Below are 13798 nucleotides of genomic sequence, written 5' to 3'. Positions count from 1 at the left end.
AACTCACCCCTCCCCTTTTTGTTTATTTGAGGGAAAAGAAGAATTTTAAAGACTTACTATTTGTATGTATGAACATAAAATGCATGCACTTCCCGGAAAGGCCAGAAGGGGGCGGTGGAACCCAGGCGCTGGAGTTACAGTACTTTGTGAACAACCTCATATTGGTAGTGGGAACTGAGCCCAGGTCCTCAGCAAGAGCAGCAAGGACTCTTAAACCCCTGAGCAGCTTTCCAGCCCCACTATTACTTATAATAAAGCTCTTCTAGAGAGTATTTCGTGCCATCCTTCTTTACATGAACCAGCAACATCTTTCATTATTTATCTAACAAGCAGGTGTTTGGCTCCTGGTGTTCACTACTTCTTCCACTGCATCTGTGCACCAGAGTTGAGCCAAACCCAGGACAAACCCAGGAACTTCAAATCCCAGAATCCCTGGGTCTCGAAGTGGACTACATTTCCCAGAGGCCTCCCGTCTTCGGACCCGGAGCCCTGACCTCCCGTGAGCCTTCACGGGCCCTGGGGCGTCTCAGGCGCCCTTCGAGGTGGGGGGCCGAGGTACCTAGACGGAGTCCGCTCGCGCGGCGGCTCTGAGCCTCCTTGAGGCGTGGCGGAGCCTCAGGGCGGGGAAGGTGAGCGAAGGCCAGTTCTGTTCGTACGCCAGACGGGCTGGGCAGGGTTCGGCTTGGCACAGCCTCCCGCTTTCCAGCGTCTAGGGCGCGTCCCCCTCCTCGGGCACCGGCCTCGGGCACGCGGAGAAACGCGCGCTCCCGGATGTCTCGGTCCTGGACTGCAAGTGACCTGCACCCCACGGCCTGGGCGGGGTTAACTCAGGCTATGTTTCCCGTGCTACCCACCTGTCCTGGGCCACTCGTCCCCTTTCTGGAGTTTTTTCTGGGCAGCAGGCAATCGACCCCTTGACAGCAGCAGAACAGCTGTGTGGGCAACGCGTGGGGAGAAGGAACACGTCCTGGACCCGTGTCAGGTCTGAGCGGGTGCAACCGGATGCGTCCCCACTGTGGCTGCACCCCGGCCTCAATTTTCTGATCTAAAGGGGCCAGGCAGTGCCAGCTGAGCTGTGGCGAACAGTGTAGGATGATGCCAGGCACGTGGGGGTCAGTGAGTCCCCTCTGATGGAGTCTGGTGTCGCCTGAGTCTTGCTTCTGGAAGTCCCGGACCAGAAGAGTAGTGACCTGTCAATTCTCTGAAGCCCACCCCCAGGCTTTTCTCTCACGGCAGGAGAGCCAGGCTCAGCCGATGGGACGGTTTTGAAGATGGCGTTTCTGAGGGGAGCGAAGCAGCAGGTGCTACCTACCCCTTTCTTCTTTTTCTTCCCTCAGATTCGTCTTCATCTTCACCTACAGAGAGAACATGGCTCCTGAGCAAAGGGAAGCGGGGTCTCAGGTAAGCACACTGCCATTTGACTTCTTAGTGGAAGCAGGGGTTTGGTTTGGCTTTTTTTTTTCCTTCCTGAGGCAAGTTCTCCACATAGTTCAGCCTTCACTAGGATTTGGAGCCCGTGTCCTACTTAGAGGAGTTGGTCCTCCCTCTGTGACTGGTGGATTCTGTAGCAAGCGCACCCCATGTTCACAATTCTAGTCTTCTGTGTTTCTTGATAGACACACTATGGTTGCCTGATCCCAGGATGGTGCATGCCTAAAAATTCCACAAGTAGCATATCAGGTGCCCTGGGACAGAATAAACATACATACTCGAGAAAATTCCTTTCTGCCTCCCACACTCATCCGTGCAAATTCTTTTCCCTTACCAATCTTCATTATTCTCTTTTCCTGCCAGTCCGTATGTTGCTCCCTCAGGCTTCTCCAACCCATGGTGGTTTGGTTGTCATGTGTATGCATGCCTGATATGGTATTCATGTATGCGTATTCTCATGTGTTTGAACGGGCATATATGTGTGTGAGAATGTATACATGGGTACATGCATGTAAAAGCCCAAGGTTATATCGGGTGACTTCCCTCATGGTCAGATCTTTTGAATCAGGGTATCTAACTTGAACTCGGAGCTCATCAAGTTGGCTCTCCCTCACAGGCGTCAGTGACGTTCGAGGATGTGGCCGTGCTCTTTACTCGGGATGAGTGGAAGAAGCTGGACCATTCTCAGAGAAGCCTGTACCGGGAGGTGATGCTGGAGAACTACAGCAACCTGGCCTCCCTGGGTAAGGGCGGTCCCTGCGGGCGTAGATTCAGAATGAGACCTTAGCACAGCCTTCCCTGAATGAAAGCTGTGGCCACTGTGAAACCATAGCAGAGTTATGCCTTAGGGTCGTACAAGGATACATAAGTATTGGCACGTTCTTCCCACAGCAGGCAGCAGAGGGGATGGCAGCGAGAACATCCCTTCCCTTGGTTCCTCACGGTCCAAGCATCTTCCCCAGCACAACCATTCTGTGCTTGTGTGGTTCGTCTCTAAGCAGAGAGCTTTGTTCTGTCTCCGGAACCTCTCTTTCCCATCTGTAGCCTTTCCGACAAGTCTGCATACTTTTTCTGCAAAGGGCCGTACGGGGTGAACATTTTAGGCTCACTTGATTTCTACAACATAAGAGATTTTCTCAGTCTTCTATGGTTGCCTGGCTTTTAGTTAATGAGTTAACTTTATCTACAAGCAGGATTCCCGTTTACCAAACCAAAGGTGATCTCCCTGCTGCAGCAAGGAGAGGATCCCTGGAAGGTGGAGAAAGAAGGACCTGGAGGCTCCTCTCTGGGTGAGTGTGTGCAGACCCCAGTGTGGTGAAGAAGGAGAGGGTGCAGCGTGGAGTATGGGCTGGGAAGTGTCTTCAGGTTCTCCATCCACAAGAAGTGATAGGGGCTGGGATGGAGCTGAGCTCAGTGGTAAGAACACCTGCCTGGCACAAATAGAGCCCTGGGTTTAATTCTTAGTACAAAAACCCCAACCCAGAACAAAACAAATGAAAAACAACCCAGTAAATTATCAATGAATTAAACAAGAGTGAGGGAGGGAGAACGGGAGCTGAAATCCGCCCCGGCTCGCTTTCATTCTTCCCTGGGATCTTTTCTCTTGTTGGTTCTTTCTGAGGAAGGTTGTGTTTTCAGAGATCATTTAAGAAATGTCTATATTTAAGGGATGGTAAAGAACTCACTCAGGCTGAAGCTCAAAGCCTGTAAAGGAGAAGGAAATGAGATGGGAAGGCTACGCAAGGGTCCCAAAACAAGTGCCTCGGTGCAGTTCTGGGAGCTGTATTCTGCATGTGGACAACTGGAAGTACTTAACTGTAAACAGCAATCGTATAATCTTTGATAGTGTTGGGAACGCTGGTTCTAATCAGAAACAATTCAGAGGTCTTTGGTAACACAGCTAAAAACAAACAGACAAACAAAAGTGTATGTCCTTGTTCTGGCATCCATCAAGACCTGTGATAGAGACGGTCCAGAGAGTGTCAAGGAGTGAGGCGAGCTTCAGAGCACTGTCGAGGTTGATAGAAAATTGTGTTCTTAAAAGAATGTGTGTGTGCTCGAGTGGGGGCTCTGCACACGTGAGCAGGGTTAGGGTTAGGGGGCAGTGTGTTCTTTTGGAATGAATCTGCGTGTAATATAATCTTCACTAGCATATAATGTTTTACGTTTTTGCAAAGAGCTGCCATGTTCAGGAAGTCCTGTGACAGGTACTGCGGAGGATGGACTGAAAGTGAGGCACAACCAGGGAGCCCAGGGGAGCTCCTGCAAGAATGAAGGTAGAAAGCTAGCGGGGCCTAGATGAAGGCCTCTGCTTCAGGAGTCTGGAGACCCAGTCCGATGAGTTTGGGGTGGCGGTGGTTTTCATTTAGATGTAGTGAAGTACTTAGATATAGATCTCTGGTAGGGAATTCTGTAAGGTTAGAACTCACAAGCAAGGTCAGAGCCCTTGAAGCCTTGAGCTGCTCATGTGGGAGTAGGATCGTGGGAAACTGTTTTCACAAGGTGGTTAAGAGAGACCTTGCGAGCCTGCCCTGAAGTGACCTGAAAGGGGGGGGGGGGCAGGGGAGGTGATTGCAGTGGTGATAGAGGCTTGGGCAAACTCCCTCACTGGTGAGCCAAGACTCACACCACGGGCTTTAAATGCTGAGCAAGCTCTGTGCTAGGTGTCGCCAAGTGGCAGTAGGTGGGAGAAAGCAGGACCCTGCTCTCATGAAGCTGGGTGCAGTGAGGAGAATAAAGAACCAAGCACCCGTGGGCAGCCCTGCGGAAAAGTCCAGTGAGGACTAGAGCACGGCACAGAGCGCCCTGAGAGTGCAGGGCCAGTGCTGTGTGTAGGGTGTGTGTAGGGTGTGTGGGGCTGAGAGCAAGGAAGGAAGAGGAATTGGGGCAGTTCTTAGCCCTTGGGTCAGTCAGTAGGCCTTGGTCTAGAAAAGACCACATGGCAGACCACCCTGTCATCTCACAGCCTGGTATTATACAAGAACATCTCTTCCTAGTCCAAAGTGACCACTTCTGGGATGGCAGCCACAGTTGTCTTTTACATCCTCACTTGTGCAGAAACTGCCAGAGGCCACCCCAAAGTAAGTAGATGGGATGCCTGAGGGAGGGGGATTAGCCTGAGCAGAAGTAGGCCTGCCGTTCAGAGCTGTCTTGGGAGAGGCTGAGATGCCTGATGGAGTGGTCACCTGCCGTCTTCAGCTCTGGGAAGAGCTGAGTGGATAACTGAGGAGTGGACCCTGGAGCTGCTTTCTGCTCTGTTCTGAGGAGGCTTTGACTGTAGCCCAGGCTGCCATTGAACTCTAGATTTCTCCTATTTCCATCCGCTGAGCACTGGGATTGTAAGTATGCTGCTCTGTTCCTCTTGAGGATTGGTCATCCTTTTTTCTCTCAAAAGTGGACTTCAGGTAGGGATGCTTCTGTGTCCATGATGTGCCTGGCAAACCACCATGTACCTGACTCCCTCTCAGCAGGAGCTCACGTCCCACAAGGGCAGTTGAGGACCAGCAAATCCGTATCTGAGGTCATGGTGCCAGACAGAACCCACTTCTGAACTTGCAAGTTATTTTTCCCTTCAAAACTAATCACAGATAAGAAAACAACAAACAGGACTCAGTTCTTCAGAGCACTGGCTGCCCTTGCAGAGAATCTGAGTTCAGTTCCCAGAACCCACATGGTGGTTCATAACCATTCATAATTGCAGTTCCAGGGCTTCTGATGCCCTCCTCTGACCTCTGTGTGCCCCAGCAACACATGCAGTGCACATGCAGACCAAACATCCTTACCTATAAAAATGAATAATGAATTTTTTTAAAAAGCAGCAACAACAAAATGTACACGTAAAACAGCTTTTGTTGTCCCTGGGTTTATAAGTTTTAAACTGAGAGGTGAGAGGCCATGGCTCAGGGTTTCTGTGTCTTACTTGGGTCTCTTGCTTAAGAATTGACCCAAAGCCTAAGCAATAAGGTGGTGCTTTTCCTGCATAGCTATACTAAGAACCATGGGCCATTGCACAGGTTTGGGTCACATCCAAATGCATGAACAGTCTGGAATTTTGACATTTTTGAATTCCAGAAATGTTCTAGTTATCATATCCCAGTGAGAGATCACTTCCACTGCCTTGCCATTTCCTTTGTTGTCTATAATGTCAGCTGCCATCAAGAGTGTGCTGAACTCTGAGCCGTAGTCAGCCGGCTGCTGTCCTATCACTGAAGTCTCTGGGGTTGTGTCTATTCAGAGGAACGGTAGCTTTTCCTGATTTTACTCAAGGTTACAACAGTCCTAAATTTCAAACTAGTGACTTTCACCCTGCTGAGCACAATCCAGAGTCCTCAACAAAATCTTCACTCTTATCTCCTTTTGTTCTGCCTCAAGGCTTTTGTACCTGACCTTTTCTGTCTGTGCCTTCTTTTTTTCTCGATGGTCAAGTGCTCTTGTGACGGCTTCCTTGTCTTTCCCAGGGTTCTGCCCCGTTGTCCCTTTGTGGAACAGGCTCCACTCATCTACATCAGGGCTCCGTCCTCCATGTTCTTCATCTCAGCGTGCTTGTTTTCCTTTTACCCACGCACTACATGTGCTTATGATCTGCCTCTTCCTCGACATCTGTGTGGAGGCAGCTTGTTTCATCATGTCCATTTCTAGTGCTGGCCAGAGTAGGCTTCTAGTTACATAGAAAACACAGGAACGAGTCACGCTGTGTGAATAAAATGAAACAGCCCTCCCTAAATATTCAAAGACAAATGAAGCAAGTAACTAATTATGTTTGATGTTCGTGGCTTAGAACATAGAGAATTTCCACAATTGTCTTTACATCAGAGCAGTTTGGTTTATTTGTGGTTTATATGTGAAGTACAAGACTACCTGCAAACAATAGTGTTGGGGGAGGTCATGAGTAATTTTGACACATTTATGGATGCAGTGATTTATGGCTGAGAATTGCTTTGGCCTTCATTTAGTGAAAGAGACATAAGGGTTCATAGTGATGCTAGGGACACCACATTAAATAAAACTCAGTAACTTAAAGCAATTAGAATTCATTGTCTGAATTCTGGAGGTTGAAAGGCCATGTTTGGCATGGCCCTGCTTCCTCTGAGACAGGGTAGAGACCTGTGTTTTCTCAGTTTGTAGTGATGGCCACAGTTCTGAGTAGATTGTAAAGAACAATCCAAGACTGAATTGAGAGCTAAGACCTTCCTTGGCACTTGGGAATTGAAATGGGTACAATAGACTTGATGTAGGCCCTTGTAGCTATGATTACTTCCATTATAAGCAAAATTCCCAGTCTCCTGTTCTTATTCTCCTTGGAGTCAGGCTTTACACATGCTTTCCATTTCTTCTTGTTTTTTCATCTTTCCTTATTTCCTTAGTCCTCCAGTTCTTGTGTACTATACTCATAAAAGAATGGTTCTTAAATCCCATGCTACCTCCATCGACTGCAGTCAGAAGTTTTAGTCCTTGGGGATATGTGTGTGTTCCCGCTCATTTTGTATATCTGTACATGGGTGTCAGAAGTGAGCCTCAGATATTTCCTTCATTCCTTCCCCGTCTTCTTTTGAGGCAATTTCTCACTGAACTTGGAACTTGCCAATGTGGCTAGAGCAGCTGACCAGCAAGTCCAGGGATCCTCCTGTCTCAATAACTCCAGCACTGGAATTACAAATCCACTGTACTCGCTTTTTTTTCTTTTTCTTTCTTTCTTTTTTTTTTTTTTATTGATTCTGGGGGATTGACTGAGGTCTTCATGCTTGTATAACAAACCTTTTCCAGCTGTCTTAGTTAAGGTTACTGTTGCTGTGATGGAACACAGTGGCCAAAGCAATTCGGGGTGGGAAGGGTTTATTTGGCTTACACTTCTGCATCACAGTTCATATCAGAGGAAGTCAGGACAGGAAGTCAAGCAGGGTAGGAACCTGGAGGTGGGAGCTGATGCAGAGGCCACAGAGGAGTGCTACTCACTGGTTTGCTCCTCATGGCTAGCAGGGTGACCAGCAGGGATGGACCCTCCCCTATTAATCACTAATTAAGAAAATACCCTACAGGCTTTCCTACAGCCCATTCTTATGTAAGCATTTTCTTATTTTCTTTATTGAGATTCCATCTTCTCTGATGACTTTAGCTTATGTCAAGTTGCAATAACTATCAAGCACAGCAACCAAACCCCAAGCCCAGTCTTTAGGGTATTCTCCACAACTGATTTCTTACTCCTCTCTGGCTCCCAGAACACCATCCTCTCCCAGTTTTGTTCTTATATGTTCAAAGAATCTGGTGATTTCTTTCAGTTCTTTGACTTTCAATAGAATCTGTATGCCGATGACTCCTACATGCCTCTCTTCAGCTCTGATCTTTCCCCAGATCGCTAAATAATAGACAGCTATTTCAGTGCCTCCTTGCATTTTCTTCTGAAGCCCCATAGCTGTCACAGACATGCCTGAAACAGACTCCCTAGGACTTGGCATTTTCCCCTCCATCTTGGTAATTGGTGCCATAATTCATTTTCAGTCTAGAAACCTAGACATCTTAATTGTCCTCTTTCCTTCTTAGTATTATGTTAGTCCATTCATCTCAGTCCCAGCTACTTCATCCCTACAGATGTAGACAAAAGTTCCTTTCACTGTGGGGACGAATCCGGACCTCATCTATGAATCAATGGCATTCTAACAGATATTTAGGAACCTGTAGCACAGGAAGATGTGGCTTTAGGCAGGATTACTTGTTTGCAGTGTGGTGACTGAGCTGTCAGAGGGCAAGACTCAAAGATAGGAAACTAGTTGGAAGACCATAGTAGAGGCAGTAATGCATAGGAAACAAAATGCCATCCCCCCCCCCCCCCCCCCCCGTGCCTGTCTTAGTCCCTGCTCTATTGCTGTGAAGAGACACCATACCACGGCAGCTCTCATAAAGGAAAACATTTAGTTAGGGCTGCTTTACAGTTTCAGAGGCTTAGGCTATTATTGTCAGGGCAGGGAGCATGGCAGCAAGCAGTTAGACTTGGTGGCAGAACAGTAGCTGAGAGTTCTATGTCCTGATCCATAGACAGCAGGAAGAGAGACAAATGCATGCATACATGCAGACAAACAGCCTAGCATGGGCTTTTGAAACCTCAAAGCCCACTCCTAGTGACACACTTCCTCCAAAAGACCTCACCTCCTAATCCTCTCAAACAGTTCCACTCCCTGGTGACTAAACATTCAAATGTATGAGCCTATGGGGGCATTCTTACTCACACCACCCTGCTTTATCAGCGGGGAAGATACACTACAGTGCTGTACTGCTGTGCTCAGAACTCTAGTAAACAAGGCTCAGAACTACAGCCTTTCTTCACAAGAAGGCCCGAGGCAGTGTGTTAGACTTTCCATTGCTCTGACAACTACTAGAGAGAAACCATTTTCATTTAAAAAGGGAAAGAATTATTTTGTCTCATGACTTTAGAGATTTTAATCCATGACTACTTGGCTACCTTGCTTCTGAGCCTGTGGGTGATGCTTGAACATGGCAGTCCAGAAGTTGGGGGAGAGTAGGGACAAGATATACAAAATAATCCTCTAGTGACCCATTCCTCCAACAAGGCCCCACTTCCTGACTTCCACCACCTTTCTGTAGTCCCACTGGGTTAGGAATCCACTGATGATCCAGTTACTACCCTAAGCCAGTCAACTAATAATGAGGCTTTTAATTACGTGAGCCTTTAGTTGACACTTCAGACTCAAACCATAACACCTCTCTTGCTTGATGCATGGATGAGGCTCCCCTTTCAATTTAACAGTTCTTGACCTTGTGGCTTCTCTATAGAATTAATTTAATGTCTTTTGTGTAAACTGGTTCAGAAATCTCAATCATCTGTGTTCTGTTTGGGAAGACAGGTGCTATGAGGGCTTATGACTAATATATATGAAATTCATGTTTAATCAAGACTGTTTGACATTCTTCAAATTGTGTAGGTATAAGTAAAAAAGATTTACTAAACAAGCCAGATGTGGTAGCACATGCCTATAATCTCAGCACATGGAAGGCAGAGGCAAAAGGATTGCTACAAGTTTGAAGCTAGCCTAATTTACCAGCATGGGCTGCATAGTAAGACTCCATCTCAAAACAAAACAGACACACATACGCCGTCAAGAAGGTTGTGAGAGACAGAACATGCTGATCTCGTTGTTTTGTGTAGAGAGATACAGAAGTGGTCATGTAATGTCAGCACTCAAGAGACTAAAGCAAGGAGCCATGAGTTCAAGGACACCAGGGCTACAGATTGAGATTATGTCTCAGGGATCTGGCTGGAGGAATAAACTGTGGATATTCTGAGTTAAGAAAGGATTCTCACAATAAACTTTTGAACAGAATCTGAAAGATATTGTTGGCAGGAAACAAAAGAGGGCACATTTAGCAGAGAACAATGTAGGTGACTATCATTTGCTCTCAAATTCTGACAGTGCATTTTCCAGTTCTTTGTCCCATTTAATCACCCTCTTGAAGTGTGTTTGCTTTATTCTTTTTCTTCACTCTACTACTGTTCCCATCAATCATGTTTCTCTACTAACTCTTCTATTCCACCCTCAATATTATTAACCGCATGCCAAGACTACTTAAATAACATTAGTACCTATTCAATCTACATATCTTGTCTCAGTAGTCAAATTTTATATTACAAAAAAACATCTTTGGTTTCTTTTTTCCCTTTCTAGAATTGAAGCACTGTCATAGAACCACCAAGTCAACTCAAACACAAGACTCTTCACTTCAGGAACTGATTCTGAAAACATCTAAAAGAAATGAAACTTTGAACTTGAAGTCAGAAAATCCGTTCATATATGAAGGGAAATTAGAGGAAAAGCAGGATAAGAATGCTTTGACTATAGAAAGAAGCCGAAAAAACAATGAATTTAGTCCAAAGTCACATGGAGAAAAAAAGTCACCAGAATGTGAAAAACAAGACACTTTCAAGCAGATAGCATCGTGTATATCTAATCACCCAACAACCACACCAGATAAACGCTATAAATGTAGTATGTGTGAGAAAACTTTCATCAACACCTCATCTCTTCGTAAACATGAGAAAAACCACAGTGGAGAGAAATTATTTAAATGTAAAGAATGCTCAAAAGCCTTTAGCCAAAGTTCAGCCCTTATCCAACATCAAATAACTCATACTGGAGAGAAGCCTTATGTATGTAAAGAATGTGGAAAAGCCTTCACTCTCAGTACATCCCTTTATAAACACCTAAGAACCCACACTGTAGAGAAATCCTACAGGTGTAAGGAATGTGGTAAATCCTTTGGTCGAAGGTCAGGTCTTTTTATACACCAGAAAGTCCATGCTGGAGATAACCCTTTTAAATATAATCCAGGTAGGAAGTCATCTAGCACGTCCCTTCCTGGGCAGAGAATCCATTCCAGAAAGAAGACCTACTTGTGTAACGAGTGTGGCAACACCTTTAAGTCTAGCTCATCCCTTCGCTATCACCAGAGAATCCACACCGGAGAGAAACCTTTCAAATGTAGCGAATGTGGCAGAGCCTTCAGTCAGAGCGCTTCACTTATTCAACATGAAAGAATTCACACTGGAGAAAGGCCCTACAGGTGTAATGAATGCGGAAAAGGCTTCACTTCTATCTCAAGACTCAACAGACACCGAATAATTCACACTGGGGAGAAGTTTTATAATTGTAATGAATGTGGCAAAGCCTTAAGTTCCCATTCAACTCTTATTATTCATGAGAGAATTCACACAGGAGAGAAACCATGTAAATGTAAAGTCTGTGGGAAAGCCTTCAGACAGAGTTCAGCTCTCATCCAGCATCAGAGAATGCACACTGGAGAGAGACCTTATAAATGTAATGAGTGTGGGAAGACATTCAGGTGCAATTCATCCCTCAGTAACCATCAGCGAATTCATACTGGAGAGAAGCCGTACCGATGCCAGGAATGTGGGATGTCATTTGGTCAAAGTTCAGCTCTTATTCAGCACCGAAGGATTCATACTGGTGAGAAACCCTTTAAGTGTAACACATGTGGGAAAACCTTTAGGCAGAGCTCTTCACGTATTGCACATCAGCGAATCCATACAGGAGAGAAACCCTATGAATGTAACACATGTGGGAAACTTTTCAACCATAGGTCATCCCTTACCAATCATTATAAAATTCATGTGGATGAGGACTCTTAAAGTAAATTTTCAAATGTAAAAAGCCTTAAACCAAAGCTCTTCAGAGAATACGTGCTTGAGAGATATAATAAAAATAATGTGGGAGAAAATCTACAATCAACTAAATGCCGTGGATAAATTTTGTGTAACAGGAGGAAAGTATTCAGACCTGTTCAACACTTTAAAAAAAATTGTTTGAGAGCCATGCATAGTGGTTCATTCATGTGGTCGTAGCTACTGAGGACCCTGAAGCATGAGGATTGCTTGAGTCTGTGAGTTTGAAGCAGCCTGAGGAAACCTAGGAAGATCCCATCTCAAAAAAAAAAAAAAATGAGTCATCTGTGATGAAGACCCTGACTTCAGGCGTTTGTAAAATGGTGCTTTTCTCTCTGCAGCAGTGTGTGCTTGATGTAATCACAGGCATCTAGTGCGCAGAAGGGTGGGCTGCACTTCTTATTAGCAAAACACTAAACCCTATATTGGTGATATTTTTATAACATTTTAATAATATCCAAGTGATCAAAGAAATTACACATTTTTAAAAAGGGGCCAAAATAAAAGATTAAAATGGACTATAATCTACCTCTTAGTCTCTGGAGTTTATCATTTTCTATATCTGATTTCAAATGTGTGTGAATTTTATTAAAAGTGAAAAATTACAAAGCTGGTCTCTTGGTATTACTGTGATTTGGACTATTCTACCTAGTTATTCTTTTCCTAGAGTGTTTTTGTTGGTGCTGCTTTGATTGCTTTAAAGTCATTTGTAACTAAGATCTGTTGTCCTGTGTGCTGTTATCTAGGTGTACTAAATATGAAAATGGGCAGTTAGAGGGCGCTGAAGAAATGGCTCAGTGGTTAAAAGAATGTTTTTCAGTTTCAAAGGACAGAGGTTCAGTTCCCAGTACTCATGTCAAGTGGCTCACAAGTACTGTCTGTCTCTGGCTCCAGGGAGCTCTGACATCTCCAGTCTTCACATGTGCATATTCACACATAAACATGTAATTTTAAAATCTCTTCAAGATAAAGTGGCAAAGAAAATTCAAAGTTTACGTTTTTTTGTCATACAAAACAATATCAAAGGACATTTGGCAAATGTAATACCTGTAAGAAATACTGAAGACTGCTGTTATTTAGAGATGATGGCCTTTCAATTCTGGAATCAAGAAATGGGACTTTTCAAAAGATTACTAAACCATGTGAGTTAGCCCCTCTTCAATGGGATTAGTGTTCTGGTGAAATACTGAACACTTGCTGTTTTTCTGCTATCTTTCAGACACCACAAGATGATGCCTCTGAAAGATATGATCATTTTCACCAGGCAGCAAAGTATCAGCCCTTAAAAGTTGCATTAATATGATGGTTCATCTTTATTCATTTCACTGGATTTAGAACCACCTAGAGGGCACACCTCTGGTCATGACTGAGGGTATTTCCAGAGGTTTAGCTGTGGGGCAAAGAATCACCCTGAATGTGAGTGGGATCGTCCCATGGACTAGAGTTTGGACTGGAAAAGGAATAGCAAGCTGATTACAAGAATATTTCAGTTTCCAGATCCACTAAGAGCAAGAAACCTTACACTCATACGACCTCAGTCTGCTACCACTATGCCTTCCTTGCCTAGTGTGATCTATGCCTGTGTTACATATAACTATAGTGACTAATAATTATTTATAATTGGGGGTGGTGAGACAGGGTTTCTCTGTGTAGTCCTAGCTGTCTGGAACTTACTCTATACACCAGGCTGGCCTCAAGCTCAGAGATCTGCTCGCCTCTGCCTCCTGAGTGCTGGTGTTGAAGGTGTGTGCTGCCACTACCCAACCTATAGAACTTTAAGTTAAAAATTCCTCATTTTCAGTAGTCACAGATCCTCCACTGAGAAAAGTTGTGTTGCATATTGCTGGTCCTGACCCAGAAATTCTGTGGTGTGAAGTTTCTCTGCAAAATACTCTAAGGACATCAGGAGACAACCGCTCGGATCAGACAGCACATCACAGTGCTGGGAATGAACAGCACCTGGAAATAAAATTTGGAATCAACTGAGATGATCCACATCTCTTCCTGCTGATGGCTGGGTTTGGAAGGAACTCAGAACCACATAAAGGCTAAGGATTAGGGAGGGTTTATAACTTCCTGGCTAAGTTGAGGTCTGCTATTTTATAACATTTAATGTTGCTTTAACAGAAAATCTCTGACTAGGTAGTTCAAAATGAGTTGCAACGCAGTCAGTCCATT

At 45.0% G+C, this 13798-nt stretch overlaps 1 protein-coding gene across 2 annotated transcripts; it reads left to right on the top strand.

Moving 5' to 3' along the window:
* The first annotated feature begins 491 nt into the window (after positions 1–491).
* Znf354a (zinc finger protein 354A) lies at positions 492–12217 on the top strand. Of its 2 annotated transcripts, none has more exons than XM_075992739.1 (5): positions 492–629; positions 1338–1401; positions 2048–2174; positions 2622–2720; positions 10107–12146. In XM_075992739.1, exons 2-5 carry the CDS (start codon positions 1369–1371, stop codon positions 11585–11587), a joined length of 1740 nt encoding a protein of 579 aa, XP_075848854.1. In that variant the 5' UTR covers positions 492–629; positions 1338–1368; the 3' UTR covers positions 11588–12146. The 2 variants fall into 2 exon arrangements, with proteins under 2 accessions (XP_075848854.1, XP_075848855.1); XM_075992740.1 differs by having other exon boundaries at positions 502–629; positions 2625–2720; positions 10107–12217.
* The last annotated feature ends 1581 nt before the right edge of the window (positions 12218–13798 follow it).

This window comes from Microtus pennsylvanicus, chromosome 11 (assembly GCF_037038515.1).
Source record: "Microtus pennsylvanicus isolate mMicPen1 chromosome 11, mMicPen1.hap1, whole genome shotgun sequence".
NCBI lineage: Eukaryota > Metazoa > Chordata > Mammalia > Rodentia > Cricetidae > Microtus > Microtus pennsylvanicus.
The sequence above is the reverse complement of the archived record's forward strand: the minus strand, read 5'-3'. Positions and strand labels throughout refer to the sequence as shown.